The sequence below is a fragment of the Phocoena sinus genome, chromosome 2 (assembly GCF_008692025.1).
Source record: "Phocoena sinus isolate mPhoSin1 chromosome 2, mPhoSin1.pri, whole genome shotgun sequence".
Lineage (NCBI taxonomy): Eukaryota > Metazoa > Chordata > Mammalia > Artiodactyla > Phocoenidae > Phocoena > Phocoena sinus.
The window spans coordinates 16,854,519-16,868,221 of record NC_045764.1 but is presented as its reverse complement, the minus strand read 5'-3'; the positions used below and the strand labels follow the sequence as shown (position 1 = coordinate 16,868,221).

The following is a 13,703-nucleotide window of genomic DNA, read 5'->3' as shown; positions in this document are numbered from 1 at the left end:
ATCATGACCTTTCCCCTCATTCTGCAGAGCCACTGTCCACGACCACGTGGTGCCCTATGTATCCGTCCTCTAAATGGGCAGACACCTTGTCCTCTTCGTAATAAAGCAGTTGACACACACAAACATTTGGGTGCTAGAGAGTGAGGCGTGACAGTAGAGAGAGAAATCGGTCACATCCATTACTTTGAGCACGTGGAGAAGTTATCAGCTATTCAAACTCATCATTTTGCGCTAACTCAAATAGTAAACCACTTTAGCTTAGTTTTTTTCTTTTCTTTCCTTTTATTTTTTAAAGAGGGTTGGCCAAGAACGGAAAACCTGTTAGCCCAGGATCCAAGCACTCTAAAAAGCAGGGTGCTCAGATAGCCACCTGCCAGGAACTCAGCTAGCATGTGGGGCTCCAGGGAGGGCAGTGCGCGTGGGGTTCACTTTCTCGAGCACACGTGAAGCTTCACCCAGCTCTCACCAGCCGCCTTCTGCATCCAAGCAGCACACACCAGCCTGGGAACCCCACCTTCCTGCCGAAGGCCCATCCCTCCAGAGAAAGGTCCACCTACTGTGCCTCCTTGAACACAGCAATAACTCTTAGTTGAAAGGCACAGAACCACGGATTTCTTGGAGGGGAAAATGGTCCACACCAGATTGTCCTTCAAAGCCCAAACCATCTGGTATGTTTTTACCATATGTGCAATAAAAAAAAAATCTAGAGAAAAGGGGATTTTTTTTTTTTTTTTTTTTGTCTTGCTGCTGATCTGGACAGGGAAATGGAAAGATTTTCCAAGCCCGGGGACTTCCACACTGTCTATAAGGCAACTTACAGTTGCTAATTGCCACGGTTGGTCTAAAAGCACTTCAACAAAGGGACGGCCAGTATAAGCCAAATAACAACTTGACTTGATCGCCAATCAGTCAGTGTTCCCAACCTTCTTCTGCCTCAGTCACTACCTGTTTCCTGGTGTGCAGTCAAATGGCTGCTTTGCGTCATCTCTTCGTCCCTGGACACAAGTGCAATGCAGTCACCTCTCTAAGGTTTGGGAGATAAAAAACTGAGAAGTCAGAAAGACTCATTTTCTTTTGTTTTGATTACAATTTGCTATTATGTGTAAGTTATTGGTATCTATAATTTCTAAACTTTTTGTTACAATTATGAATTAGTCTTCAGATACAGCCCTGATTAGGACATAATCTACTGTCCTTTGTCTAATTCTGTGGTGTTCGTCATAACGAGGCTCCAGGACTGAAAGATGGAAAGAGGAAGGGGGTGGGAGTCACCCAGGGCTGGGTCAGACCTTGGTACTGCTCTGGTGCCAGGATGGGTTTCCAGAACATTCGCCAGGATCCCCTCCTAGGGTGGGGGCATTGAGGACAGATGACTCCAAGAGCCCCCCCCCCCCCGGTGGGTGATTACAAGCTGGCTAGAGTTCCTGGGCGCCAGACCGTGTGCACCGTGCGGTCCTGGAGATGAATGCCAGGGTGCACTTGACAGCCCAAATCTCCTTTGCAATCAAAGCAAGATTTTCGATTTTGTTCCTGAAAACAGTCCTGCTCACTGGGGAATGTGGTTATGCCTGTTATTGCCCTTCAGAGCACACTTGAAAACCCTCTCTGCAAACCCGATCCAATATGTTCACTGCAAAACAATTAGCTAGCGAAGACTTGCTTGGGGTAAGAAAACACTTCCGGGTTCCACTGGGACCCATGTTCACAAATGGTTTTGCTGGCATCTGCTGCAGAAGAAAAGGTATTTTCACGGTCTCTGCGTTTCTTCCTCTGCAGTTGGTCCCCACATTGGGCGTTACTGTGGGCAGAAAACACCAGGTCGAATCCACTCCTCATCCGGCATCCTGTCCATGGTTTTCTACACGGACAGCGCCATAGCCAAAGAAGGCTTCTCGGCAAACTACAGTGTCTCACAAAGCAGTGTTTCAGAAGGTCAGTATTTATGCCTCTTGCAAAGCCCTGCAGTAAGTAGTCGCTATTATTCCTCCTCACACACCTGTGGCCCTGTGAACACTACAGATGTGTTTCGTGAGTTGGAGTGCCCAGTATTTCTTTTTCTCTTTTAAATGGTTTATATGAATATCAATGGGAAGAACTCTTTGGGGTGCTTTCTTAAAACTATGTGCGAGAAGGCTGCATGTAAGCCTCTGAAATTATGGGAGAAAAAGTGGGAAACAGCAAAACCGTGCCTTGAAACAATGAAATATGGCCAGACCGCCTACCTGGTACCCTCCATTGTATATTGGGCTGAGAGCCAGGAAAGGACAGGCTTCGATCCTGGATGAGAAGAACCAGTCAGCATCAGTGGAGTTCATCAACAGGCAGGCAGGTAGAATGGATGGTGCGTGGTAGTTTGATTTGGGGAGACCCTGGTGGAAGCTGTTTTTGTTTTTCTTATGTGAATGAAAGCGGATATTCACGTAAAAGAAGCATGTTTTAACTTCTGCTATAACTTTCCATAAAAGAAAAAAAAAGTAATATGTTTTTTGTATCATCTTAAAATACACGACTAGGGCTTCCCTGGTGGCGCAGTGGTTGAGAGTCTGCCTGCCGATGCAGGGGACGTGGGTTTGTGCCCCGGTCCGGGAAGATCCCACATGCCGCGGAGCGGCTGGGCCCGTGAGCCATGGCCACTGAGCCTGCGCGTCCGGAGCCTGTGCTTTGCAACGGGAGAGGCCACAACAGTGAGAGGCCCGCGTACCACAAAAAAAGAAAAAAAATACACAACTAAGTTGATGTGGTCTCCAGCTCTTTTAAGAGCCCGAGGAAAAGAAACCTGAAAAAACAATGAATAATTTGTGTTTCATCAGTTTTAGCTGCCAGGTTGTAACGTAGCACAGGGAAAAGGCAGGGGAGTTAGGAGACCTGTTCTACAGATATGCTTGTATCTTTTCTACCAGATCTTACTGGAAAACAAAAAGGCCAATTAAACTTCAAAATCTTATCTTTACTTAATTTATTTGGTTAATCCATTCATGTATTTTTGTGCCATTTTATATTCCAAACAACAAACCTAAGCTTAAAAGTAGAAAACCAGTGAAAGAAAACCTTTTATGCCACAAAACTTATTATGATAGAAAATTCAGAAAATGTGGAAATTTGGTTAGTTGAAGTTTTTCTGGATGGTTGAGAATCTTCTTTTTAATCTCTAAAGTTTTTTTTGCACTTTGGTACTTTACATATTCCTAAAATTGATTATTCACTTCCCAGTATCATAGTTCATATTTCATTGTTTGCTGAGTATATGAGGCCCAATGGAATATATGTTTTCATGATTCATGGTCATCGTTGTGAATATTACTATTTATGCTGTAAAACTGTGGTGCTCTTTGGGACCCTATGATACTGCACTTTACCCTGATGGATACTGTTGTGTTTTAATAAAATAAACCAATGGTGTTAATAACTGGCCAGTCCAGGGCAGGGGCATAACAAAGGGGGAGGCCTGGGTGCCAATTGCAAGGACTCTGAAAGATGGAGAGTTAAAGTCTACTTAGCCCACCAAATATGGGCTATAAATGGACAAAGAGTCTTTTTCACTTTTATTAGATCTTAGAGGAAATAGTACAATTTTATTTAAATGTAACTCTTGATGTGTATGCATATGACATATCTGCATACATTCAACTTTGAAAATAAATCTGAATTTCCATCATTTCCTAAAAACTTTCTAATAGTATTTATATCAACCTAAGCCCTGTTGGAAAAATAATCAACTGTGAGATCTTCATAGCCTTGCTTTTCAGAATTCTTGCCATGAAAATGCACGTATCGGTGCTACAATCCAATACGTCCCTCGTTGTCATCTTTTGTAAGACTGTGTGAACGTCGAAAAGTCCGTTTTAGTTTTCCAGATCAAAAAAGGAAATATGCATCCTAGGTCCCCTTCGTTTTGATGACTTAGGGTCATTTTTTTTTTTTTTTTTTTCCCCTTCAGACTTCAAGTGTATGGAAGCTCTGGGCATGGAATCCGGAGAGATTCACTCTGACCAGATCACAGCTTCTTCCCAGTACAGCACCAACTGGTCTGCCGAACGTTCCCGCCTCCACTATCCTGAGAATGGGTGGACCCCTGGAGAGGATTCCTACAGAGAGTGGATCCAGGTATGTGGCTTATACTTGGCACACTCAGGGTGGAAGATTTGGGTCATCTAAAACGGTTGTTGAAAAAAAGCAACGCCGTGACTAATGCCTTCCAACGAGAAGGACAGGGACCACCACCGAGTGTAATCACTTTGCAGAATTCACAGGATCAGAGAAAAGCAGGCCTAGATAACATCCCTGAAAACCCCTTATCTTCTCAGATACTTACATATGACTCTTACAGAATCTGAGCACAGATGTCTCACTTGGGTAACAACTAAAAGATCTGAGGGTTTTTTTTCCACAGCAGCCATACATTTTCTATGGATGTGCTTCCTACTTTAACAGATTTTTATTTCCTTAATGAAATATATTACCTGCACTTCGAGGTGTGCCTGAAATCATTGTTTTGTAAGATGTTTTGTTTGTTTGCTCACGGTAGGAGAAGAGCAGAACGGGGTTGAGGTTTACTTTCCCACACTGGTCCAAGTAGCACGTGCCCAAGAAGTGGTTTAGTTGAAGGTATTGGTCTCCGTGGATTACGTACAGATACGTACAGACACAGACATATGAAATGTACACGTCTCTGTCCTTAATAGTGATGTCGGTTCTGCTCTCCCCACTTTGCTCTAATATTCCCCTCCCTGCCTTCACCCTTCCACTCCCCACAGGCTCCCCTCCTCTGCACCTCCACCCGGACTCATCTCCAGCTCATCACTGGCACTACTCCCAAAGCCTAAACTTGCCCAACCTTGATGTCTGGATACTCCCACCCAAGGCCTGATGTTCATGTTCTTGACTTTTTCACCCACTGTCAAATGAAACATCATATCTGGCTGTGTGGGTTAAACTGTGGGCAAATTATCCAATGTTATTTGCTGAAGGATCCAGATTTCCTCTTCAGGAGAGTAGGCAGAGCCTGTCCTGGAATAATTGCGAGATATATAAAAATGACTAATTCCCAGGGAGAGTTTCTAAGCAAGAAAATATACCAGGATGATTAATCCCCTACTTTCTAAATCTATGCCTGTTTCTGTCTGTTGAGCACAAATACCAGATTTTGTTTTACTTTGGAAAGGTCAATATTAGTTTAACATACACTTAAAGTGAAATGGCCTATTTCAGAAGGCTGAACTCACACTAACCTCGAAATGATAACACTGAGAAATGTGTAGAGGGTGAGAAAAGAAGAGGCTTTTACCTTGGGTGGGATTGCTGAATCCAGCTCTAGATTAAGTCAGAAATGAAATGAACTTGTCTCCGTCAAAATAGCTCTTGGAGACTTGTGTTTCCACATCCCCACACTAACCAGCAGTTCCATGTGATTGACAGACGTGCCTCTAGAGAGGAGCTTACATTTTGCAGTGCTAAGCTTGTTTGCATGGTAACGTAGTTGTATTCTCGGCAGGGTGGAGAACACTCAGTAATTTAGGGATGTTAGTCTTGCAAGAGTTCAGAAAATGCAACGGTAGCAATTCTTCTGGGCAAGGAATTCTGTGTCAGTAGATGCGTGGAGACAGAATGGGCTCTCACAAAGCATTTGTCAGCGGGACAGGGTTTACATCACTCTTAGGACTTGGGCACCATTTGAGATGGTCCCAGAAGAAAAATCTCAAATGGTCCAATTCTTTCTATCAAAGTATGGTCGGGATAAGATAAGTAACCCAAAGCCCCCAGACAAGAAGGTTTCCTTTTTTGCTCATGCCACCCCCCCATCTCTGGCCGGCAGGGCGTCTGCCCCACATCTTCTCACAGCAGGACCTAGTTGGAGGGAGTGGCCGTCATCTGAAACCTGTCACCAAGGCAGTGGGAGGAAGGGAGAGTGGCCCAGCACGCTGACCCGTGAGGCTCCGTTGAGGAGCATGACACCAAGTTCATTGCCAAAGCACATCCCACGGCCGGCCACGCTTAACTTCCAAGGGGCAGCAATTCCACACGTGCTGGAAGGAGGACAGCACAAATGACACTTGTGCTATTCAGGGGATAGTCGCCATGTATCGAGTATTTCCTATGTGCCCCAACTTCTGCTGAGTACTTGACTCATGTTTATTCAATCCTCAGAGCAGTCCTGTGACAGAGGTTCAGTTATCCTTTTTTTTTTGCGGTACACGGGCCTCTCACTGTTGTGGCCTCTCCCGTTGTGGAGCACAGGCTCCGGACACGCAGGCTCAGCGGCCATGGCTCACGGGCCCAGCTGCTCCGCGGCATGTGGGATCTTCCCGGACCGGGGCACGAACCCGTGTCCCCTGCATCGCCAGGCAGACTCTCAACCACTGCGCCACCAGGGAAGCCCTATCCTTATTTTTAAAATGAGGACCCTGAGGTTTGGAGATATGAGTAAACGCCCAAGGTCACGGGCTTGGAAGCAAGGTCTGTTGGACTCCAACACCTGTTCTTTACTCTTCGATGTGCTTTATCTTTATCACTAATTCCTATATATTCAGGTGAAGCATCCGTCCGCAACCCTTTATGCTTTTCCTCGTGCTGAGAAGCCTCACACCAGGATGAGCGGGGGCTTCCTGCTTCTAAACCAAGAATGGGGAGCCCTTACTCCTCAGCCCCTCTGGGACGTGGATGTCAGAGGAGCTCAGCGTCAGTTCACCTTGAGGGAAAATGATCTTTTTCTTCTGCGGGATCTCAACGGGCTCATTTCCACACTAGTTGCGTCTGTGTACTTGGTGGGAGGTCTTAACATCCACCCATCACCTAATTATGAACAATTTCATGTGCTTCCAGCTTTTCTGAAACTCCTTGGAAGTGGCGGGCTTGTTTTCATTGGATAGATGTTTTATAAGTTAACCCACAAGCATAGCATAAGGGAGGCTGAGGGCAGGAGGTAACATACCTCCCATCACAGGACCATTTATTTGTACTTGACAGTCCTATTTGTATGCACATCAGAATGAGGATGGCATTTGTTTTCTTTTTCGGCTTTGTCACATTTTGCATGAAATATACCCCACCAAACATGGTGCTGTAGCAACAAGGACAAACACTTGCATGTGTTAAATTAATAAGACAGCCCTGGAAACTGACTCTCCCTCAAGACAGGAACAGTCTTTGGTTCAATTGTTTTCTCTAGGAAATTACCTAGTGACATAAAAAAACAATGCATCGTTAACCGCCGGTGTGGATGTCCTCCATGGTGCTTCCTGTGGGATCTGTTGTGTGGCAAAAAGCTTAAGAACCAGGGCAAGAAGCCCTTTAGTGAGGAGAAGCATGAAGGGAAGTCCCTGCTTGGACATTTCCACGTGGTCACATCCTGTTCTAAAGGCCACTTCATATCCTGAGAAGCGAAAACCTCCTACTTGTCAATTGCAGAGTTAATCACCCTGTGAGATTTGCCCACATTTTTCAGAGTATTCCATTCTGTTCTGTGTCCTAGAACTGCTGATCTTATTGCTCATTTCATCTTTATCTTCTTTTTGTTTCTGGTTAAATAATCAAGGATTCTAAGGAAAGACTCAGTGTATCGGTGGCGCTATAAAAATTCTTAATTTTCAAGCACATTATTAGATCCCAAGCCATTAACCTCATTGACACTGAATTTCTTTTCCTATAAAATAAAGGTGACGTAGCCTTCTTCATTCAAGCTCTGGCAGTCTACGAGACTGTGGATCTCAGAAAAAAGCAGGCTCGGATTTTTCTTTTCAGATCTGCAAACTAAGTGTGTGTGATCAGAAAACATGTTCTCCTAAATCCTGGTGTAGCCATTCACACACAAAGCAGAATTTAATTTGTTAATTATTTCAATGTTTTATTAATGATCGTGTTCACTGCACTGTAAACAGATTTATCCTTCTAGCTTTAATTAAAGCTCTCGGGAGTGCTTTCCTCAAAACAACTGTGACTCTGCCCTGATTAGAATGCCGGGAGACAAGAGAAAAAAAAAAAAGTCAAGAGACATAATGCCTGGATGGGATATGAACTTTGTTGATCCAAAGAAATAAAAATGGCACTAGGGACTAATCGATTACTACACCCTCCAGTGACTTTAGAAATAGAATTACTCGACAAACCAACTCAGGCTGAAACTCTGCTCATCTCCAAATTTGGTAATATTGTCTTTTGTGGGAAAAATTAAAAATTGGTGCTAGATTATTCATGCCTTCTCTTATTCCAGAGGAGCAGAAAGCAGTTGGCTTCTAAACCACATCCTGTTTGGTTTGGTCCATCAGCTCTATGATGGATTAATCCCACAGAAGAGAGTAATCTCCAAGAAGACCCTCTGTAGCTGTAAGAATACATCAGCAAGCCCCTTCTCTGTTCACCACATTTTCTGGTAGAAATATTCATTCCGAGGGATGAGGAGAAGGAAAGTTCCAGAAGAGAGGAGCTCACGCTAACCTCTGCGGAGGCTTGTTTCAGTGTTTTCCTTTTGCTTTACATGCATTTCCCTTTGATAATATTCCACATTTCCTAACTGAAGGAACTTTGAAAGCAGACACCAGTAACCAAAGGCCTTGGTGTAAGGAGTTGGGCTGAACTGAGTCAAAACACGCCCACACACATACACACACACACTCTCTCTCTCTCTCTCTCTCAGGGTTCACTTACAGCCACAGCTGCAGGGTTGAAGAAAGTAGGTGCCCTCATTCAAACTGCTCAAATCCAAGTGGCCCTGGGTTGATTTGAGGATTTTAAAATTCATTTTAAGACATGTTCTAACAACAAAACCTTATGTTTCTATAGCATTTTCCCTTTATAAAAGCCCCTTTTCATACACATCCCATTTTAGTCTTAGAGTGTAGGTTAAGTGGACCAGAGATTCTTTATCTGCATCTTCCTATGAGAAGGCTAAAGCCCAGAGAGGTTAAATAGTTCATCAAGTCCTGATTTGGGGAAAAGCTGCAACTTGTGGGGAAAGTCAGCCTCACAGGGCCAAAGGGGACTTCTTTCCTCAGACTTGGGACCTGAGTCACTGGGCACTGGGAGAGCCGGAGGGCGGGAGGCGAGTCACAGCTCGGGGTCAGATCTGAACCAGGCCCGGGTGCAGCTGGCCTTTGCAGAGCTCTTTGGCCATTGGAATTGTGAGTTTTTCACCTCCTGCTCTGTCAAATGCAGTAAGCCAGGCAGACACTCTCACGCCAGCTAAACTGGGCAAAGCGAAAATCCTGGTGAGGTCTTAAGACCTCATGAGTCACAGAGGAAATGGTCCTTCCTCTCGCCAGGTTCCCAGCCCCCAGCCCCAAGGTCTGCCCTGTAGTCCAAGGAGTCCTTCAAGGTTTACTACCCACAGGTGCCTGCACATCCACCCAGGGGTGTGAGTTGTTGCTACCAGCAACCTCCAAATCTCACTTGCAGCTTGTGGAGAATGGAGACAAAAGATCATTTAAAGGCATGGACCTGATTTCAAGAGCTAAGAAGGGGGGCTTCCCTGGTGGCGCAGTGGTTGAGAGTCTGCCTGGCGATGCAGGGGACACGGGTTCGTGCCCCGGTCCGGGAAGATCCCACATGCCGCGGAGCAGCTGGGCCCGTGAGCCATGGCCGCTGAGCCTGCGGGTCCGGAGCCTGTGCTCCGCAACGGGAGGGGCCCCAACAGTGAGAGGCCCACGTACCGAAAAAAGAAAAGAGCTAAGAAGGGGCTAGCTGGACATCCTTTACGTGCCAAATGGGATAAAATAACTCATGAATTCTTGGAAATGTTCCCTCTGACACACAGTATTGTTACACATTTTTATCGCATTTTAGGTGGGAGAAGTGAATGTTTCTTACTCGATTAGAAGAATTTGTTATCTGAAACCCTTCTTTTTTTCTTCAAAGTGAGGGTTTCCCCAAATTGAAAGTAGAAGCTGATGTAATTTATCTTAAAACTTTTAAATGTCATTTATTTTCACAAATTTCATATCTCATTTTCTTTCCTTCTCAACTCTCTTGGACAAATCTTTCATTCTCTTATATGAATGTGTTGAGTGTGGAACAGGGATCTCCTATGAAATAGTTTGTGATTTTTCATACAGTGTCTAGTTTCTAGTAGGTTTATAATCTGTGCTCAAAATCGGTTCTATCTGCTGAATTGAACTAATCCAGAACGTGTATGGAGGCAAGTTATCCTGACTGTAAACACTCTGTGCTTACAGACCAGGCACTTCGAGGATCGGGGGGCATTTTCTCATTCAGATCATTAGCAAATTGCTGAAATTGCAATAAAATGCTTTATAAACGTGTGACTAGAGAACAGACGAAAATAGCTCACTGGGTTACCCAGATGTGGAATGATGCATGTAAAATATAATGTTGGCAAATTTAGGGGAAATATAGCTGTTCAAATGAATGTTTATTCCCCAGGTGTGCTCTGTGTGTGTTTTGCAATTAATATTAACTAGCTACTTTAGCTGAAACATTGATCTGGAAGGGAGATAATTTGCTTTTTTTTTCCTTTTTAAAAATTTTATTATTTATTTATTTTTGGCCGTGTTGGGTCTTCGTTGCTGCACGCGGGCTTTCCCTAGTTGCTGCGAGCGGGGGCTACTCTTGGTTGTGGTGCGCAGGCTTCTCATTGTGGTGGCTTCTCTTGTTGCGGAGCACGGGCTCTAGACGCGCAGGCTTCAGTAGTTGTGGCACACGGGCTCAGTAGTTGTGGCACACGGGCTTAGTTGCTCCGTGGCATGTGGGAATCTTCCTGGACCAGGGCTCGAACCCATGTCCCCTGCATTGGCAGGCAGATTCCCAACCACTGCGCCACCAGGGAAGTCCCGACAATTTGCTTTTTAAAAAAGTAGCCCAGGTGAGACTTTGGTTATCTTACCCTAGTTCTGCATTGACTTATACTTCATGCACAAAATAAATGCTTTACCTCTGACCCTTCATGTATCACAGGACTGTTATCTCTAACTAGGTTTCCACCCAGGAAGCCCCTGTTCCAAAATTTACTGTCTCCTGAGGAACTTTGCCTAATGCTTTCTCTGGTACCTTACCCTGGTGTTTCACATTATAGGAAGTCATTTGAAGGAAATATGTGTTTATAGGGACAGATGAAATTCAGAGCTTTTTGTTGTTTTTGAAGGAAGATATGATTGGGGGAAACAGAATGTACACGTGACATAATTATTTAGACATTTTTAGCTGTTGTTTTGTCAGATAGAACATAGCAAGATAATTTTAACCATTTTGGTCAAGTTGACCACTTAATTCAATTTTAAAAATCAGTCAAAGGATTTTACTAGTTAGTATTTCATGTCAACACACTTTAAAGAAAATGTATGACATTTAAAGAAGCCTCTGATTTTTATGATGAAGCATCACTGGGAAGAGAGTGTTGAAAGAACGACAGGTGTTTGGGTAGAATTACACTTAAAATAAGTTAGTTTGTAGAGCATGAATATTTCCTTTTTTTTTTTTTTTTTTTTTTTTGTGGTACATGGGCCTCTCACTGCCGCGGCCTCTCCAGTTGCGGAGCACAGGCTCTGGACGCGCAGGGTCAGCGGCCATGGCTCACGGGCCCAGCCGCTCCAAGGCATGTGGGATCTTCCCGGACCGGAGCACGAACCCACGTCCCCTGCATCGGCAGGCGGACTCTCAACCACTGCGCCACCAGAGAAGCCCAGAGCATGAACACTTCTTTTTGCTTGCTGTTGTGGTTTCTTATCGTTTTATGGCAGTGTCTATTTGGAACCAACATTCATAGTTAAATTCTAGAGGAAAGGTTTTTATATATCTTTCCAGAATATCTTGACTTTAAGAGTAAGATTAAACATAGGTACAAACATCCTTTTGTCTAAATTCCTTAATGTTCGTGTGTTCAGAGGGATTAAGTTATTTGCAAGACCACAGGGCCAGTTACTGACAGACCCGGACTGGAATCTCAGTATCCTGGCCACCACTTCTTTGCTCCCACTCAGTTGTAACAGTATGAGGACGTGAATTTGGATCCTCTCAGAAGATTGTGTCTGAAGACCAAGCAGGCACGTTTAAATCCCAGTATATCCTGCTTAGCTGCTGATAGTAAATGATGTCTAGTAAACTGAACAGCCGCTGCAGAAACTTTAATTTAAACAAATGATTGGACTTTGTCTGGAGCAGGGGTTCTGCGTCTGGACACTCCTGACATTTTAGATTGGATAATTCTTTGTTGTGGGGCAGTCTTGTGTGTTGTAGGATGTTTAGCAGCATTCTTGACCTCCAGCTACTAGAAGCCAGTAACATACACACACACACACACACACACACACACACACACACACACACGCACGCACCCTCAATCAAAATGACAACCAAAAACGATGTCCCCAGGAGTTGCCAAATGTCCTGTTTGGGGGCAAGATCATTCCCAGTTGTAAACCACTGGTATAGAAGATGCGCAAAATCCTAATCAAGTCATTTTCAAAATAATCAGACTGATCAGAATTTTGAAAGAAAAAGTAGCTGGTTGCTTGGCTGGTTTCTGTCACTTTTCCACCGTTTACTGTAGATATTTGAACAGAGTCGTAGTTCTTTTGTTTTCCAAAAATACAGATGCATCTGTTTACCTGATGCAGGAAAACAGCATCATAAACCAGCCTGCTTATTTATCTTAAGCTTCACTACTTTTAGCTGTTAAAAGTGGACTGGGGCTTCCCTGGTGGCGCAGTGGTTGAGAGTCCGCCTGCCGATGCAGGGGATGCAGGTTTGTGCCCCGGTCCTGGAAGATCCCACATGCCGCGGAGCGGCTGGGCCCGTGAGCCATGGCCGCTGAGCCTGCGCGTCCGGAGCCCGTGCTCCGCAATGGGAGAGGCCACACACACAAAAAAAAGTGGACTGTTTTTAGCTAAATAAATACAGATGTTATTTTAGAGTACTGCACGATTGGGTCTCAAAATGCACTGATAAGAATGGGATTAAGAAAAGGAGACACAAGGATAAAATCACCAGTCATCACTGACAAGATTTAGGAAAAATAAGACTGAAATGAGCTCTTCCACAACTGTATGTTGTGTGTCCCTGACCTTGACTTACCTGTTTTAGTTTTTCTGCAGTATGTAAATAAACAGTTCTTTTTTTTTTTAACTTCAGATGTAATCAAGAGTAAGGAACTGTGTTTGAAAACCTGTCTATTGCTTTATTAACTTATCTTTTCATGGGAAACATACTATTAAGTTTCCAATTCTGTAACCTAAACAACAACACATTAGAAGCCATCAATTACCATCCAGTTTCATATCTGTGGACCAATAGGAAGGCAAGGTTGATGGTTTCACATCTGTTTTAGGTGAAAGGCTGTTCCTGTCTGTGGTATTTAAAATTTAAAGAACTTCTGTTATTATACAATTGGGAATCCTTGGGGAGGGAAGTAAAATGTTAATGAAATCCATAACGGGCACAGACTTTATGATAGCAGTTTTAAGAAATTCCTTTGGTGGGGTTTGTTGATTTCTGCCCTGGCGGTAATAACTATGTTTTACAGAGTGCGTTAATGTTCACGTCTAGGAGCGATGGCTACGTTTATGCAGCATGTAATGTAGCACACAAACTCCTAAGCTCTAAATAACTTTCATATCAGAATTTGAAAGCCCCAGAGCAAAACAATGTATGTTCTTCAGAAGTGGCAGAACCCACAGTTGGAAACTTTTCAAGCACCTCCACAGCAAACTTCTCCAAAAGAAAGGCCCACCCTGGAAATTCCAAAGCCAGGATGCAAATGG

At 44.1% G+C, this 13,703-nt stretch overlaps 1 protein-coding gene across 11 annotated transcripts in view; it reads left to right on the top strand.

The window, feature by feature from the left end:
• The window catches only part of NRP1 (neuropilin 1), a 138,992-nt gene that overhangs the window by 66,340 nt on the left and 58,949 nt on the right, over nt 1–13,703 (top strand). For all 11 annotated transcript variants that reach the window (XM_032618611.1, XM_032618635.1, XM_032618584.1 and 8 more), the window contains 2 exons: nt 1,777–1,932; nt 3,938–4,104. In XM_032618611.1, the coding sequence (XP_032474502.1) occupies nt 1,777–1,932; nt 3,938–4,104 (323 nt within the window). The remainder of the gene's footprint in view (nt 1–1,776; nt 1,933–3,937; nt 4,105–13,703) is intronic.